At 43.3% G+C, this 2,680-nt stretch overlaps 1 protein-coding gene across 2 annotated transcripts in view; it reads left to right on the top strand.

Annotated features, from left to right (window-relative positions):
- The first annotated feature begins 81 nt into the window (after window positions 1-81).
- The window catches only part of si:ch211-11n16.2 (zinc finger FYVE domain-containing protein 1), a 10,368-nt gene continuing 7,769 nt past the window's right edge, over window positions 82-2,680 (top strand). For both annotated transcript variants that reach the window (XR_004331098.1, XM_032510904.1), the window contains exons 1-2: window positions 82-316; window positions 1,173-1,454. Coding sequence is in view for 1 of the 2 variants with exons in the window: in XM_032510904.1 (XP_032366795.1) it covers window positions 200-316; window positions 1,173-1,454 (399 nt within the window). In the remaining variant the exon portion in view is untranslated. The remainder of the gene's footprint in view (window positions 317-1,172; window positions 1,455-2,680) is intronic.

Genomic DNA, 2,680 nt, shown 5'->3' with positions numbered 1-2,680 from the left:
CCACATGGTGGCGATGATGTACCAGACAAGACGTTGACCAAACGTACATTATGCGTCTTACGTCACTGCCTAAATCTTACTTGGCTCCTCCCGCAGCGTCAGCAGTACACGCGCTGTTGTTGTGATTGACAGACACAAGAGGAGTCAGGTTGAACTTTCGTTTTGCCGTCACAAATATGTTATAAGTAATTAAACAACGATGTCCGAAATACTGATGAAAGAAATGGAGAGTATCTCGATCAGTCCAATGAAGGCAGAGGAGTGTCCAGACGGTGTCCGGAGCTTCCTGTTGGTGGATGAACAAGAAAACCTGCAGGTGAAGTTAGCTAACGTCAACTGTGTTAGCGGATGCTAACATTTAGCTCCTACGCTAATAAGAAGAGGACAGCAACACGCATTCTAATGAAGGCCATCAACTATCGGTTGTCCCTACTGCTAACAGTTACTAGTGCTGATGCATGAGCTCAATTAGCAGTAGCTTACAAAACACCGAGCTAAAGTCAAGTTATTATTTTGAACTCAACAAAATGAGCTTGATGACATATGTCCACGATTTGTTAATATAATAACAATATTGCTTTTACCCGTGGCGTCCGTCGTGTTTAACCAGCACATAATTTTTGCCAACAAGGGCTCAAAGAAATTGAAGGCATAACTACCGCTAACGGTGGTAGAGCAGCCAATGGGGTTCTCATTAGGAAAGTCCCTGGTGAGTCATAGCACTGCTGACCCGCAGGGAGGCACCATCTTATGTAGGCTATTGTTGTTTACGATACAGCAGTACAAGTAAGTGCAGGCGATAATGATGATTTTAAGACTTAAACAAATAGTCGGGGATGTGTGCAGAAACAATTTTGTCCGTTTGTTATAAGAAAGCTGAAGGGCCAGCAGAATATTGTTAATACAGCTTTCATTTCATTTGATTTTCTGGACTGAATGTAATAGTCTCACAAATAGTAGAACATAGATAACTCAGTTGTTGATTTTGTTGTGTGTTAAGGCTCCTTGTCACCCAAGACTGAATTGTTCACCCAAATTGAATACGCTTTTGCCTCGATTCAATGAAGTCAACCAGGGGAGCCAAAAATAACATGTTAAGAAAGCCCAACAACCATCATTACATACGTCCATAAATGGCTCTCCGCCTTGTGTTCTCCTTCCTCCCACTTCAGGTACGAGATGAGTCTGAGTTTGTGGACAGACTTGGCTGTGGGGACGTGGCAGGAGTCAAGGTCCTCTCCATCTTTGGCAACACCGGGGATGGAAAGTCACACACCCTTAACCACATCCTATTCGGTGGAGAGAGCGTATTCTACACGTCCAAGTCCCCCAACTCCTGTACGGTGGGAGTATGGGCCGCCTATGACCCTAGCCTCAGCTTGGTCTCCTTGGATACTGAGGGCCTGTTGGGGGCCGCAGCTAATCAAAACCAGAGAATGCGACTGCTGTTAAAGGTAATTTTAGTGGCCGCTGGTTGGTTTTGTTGGAATTAGCTGATAGCTGGATGTATTTACACAAAATAGTAAATTTCGTGTATTAGCACATTTCGTGTATTTACATCATGCAATGTACAGTTCACCGCAATGCAGTTGCCTATTATCAGAGTGAGAAAAGGTGTGCTGATACATTTTGGCAATGGCTAGTGGGCATGTAATAAGGCCCTGTTTATACGTACATAGTTATTTCTAAAACTTGCGGCCGGAGTGGAGATTTTGGAAATCTATGTTTGCATGTAAACTGAGACAAACGGAGCTTTAGGCAGCTGAGGAAGCGAGGAAGAGACAGGAAATGATTTGTTGCTGTAGTTGCTATTTTCGGGATTGTGATTGGCTAATGTGGGCTTGCGCTTCTCGTTACACTACCACCTACAGGTTTGGCGTGCTCTTGACAGCATATATACGCGGGTACGTGTAACCCAACACTTTTCGTAAAACTGACAGTGTACAGTGTTATTTTTGAAAACGGAGAGAATGTCCGTTTATGAAGATAGCCGGCCACGTGTTAACGTAGTCCAAGAGTAGATGATAGGCACCATGCGTTTCTTGATAGATTCTAAATTGTTTTATAGCAATTTTGGCAGTGTCAGCGCACATGTGAGATAGTGGTGCTTGTTTTTGGGACAGCTGGATTTATGTCCTGTATGCAGCTGTATGCCCCTCTGAATTTAGTTAAAAGAGTTAGATGTGATGTGTGTTTTTTGTCTTACCGTACATATATTATAGGATATATTGTTTTAATTATTTTCCTCACACAATATTTCTGATTACCTTAGAGTAATCCATACATAAATACATAAGACATTTTAAAACAGCAAAGAATACTATACAACAATAACAACAGAAAAAGGCAGAGCAAAAGGCATTCAAGTTGAATAGGCAGTTTGAAAACAGATGTGTTTTGAATTGTGATTTGAAATGGAGGAATTAATCGATGTTTCTAAGTTGGGGTGGTAATGAGTTCCAGAGATGGGGAGCAGAGCTGCTGAATGCTCTGCTCCCCATGGTGGTGAGACGGGCAGAGGGGACAGAGAGGTGTATGGGGGAAGAGGATCTGAGGGAGCAGGAGGGAGTGGGACGCTGGAGGAGATCAGACAAATATGTTTGTGGATGGCCTTGAATGCAAACACGAGGACTTTAAATCGGATACGGAACTGGACTGGGAGCCAGTGGAGCTGTTGGAG

The sequence above is a fragment of the Etheostoma spectabile genome, chromosome 3 (genome assembly GCF_008692095.1).
Source record: "Etheostoma spectabile isolate EspeVRDwgs_2016 chromosome 3, UIUC_Espe_1.0, whole genome shotgun sequence".
In the NCBI taxonomy this organism is placed as follows: Eukaryota; Metazoa; Chordata; class Actinopteri; order Perciformes; family Percidae; genus Etheostoma; species Etheostoma spectabile.
Note: the sequence above shows the minus strand (reverse complement) of the source record. Positions and strands in the feature narration are given on the sequence as shown.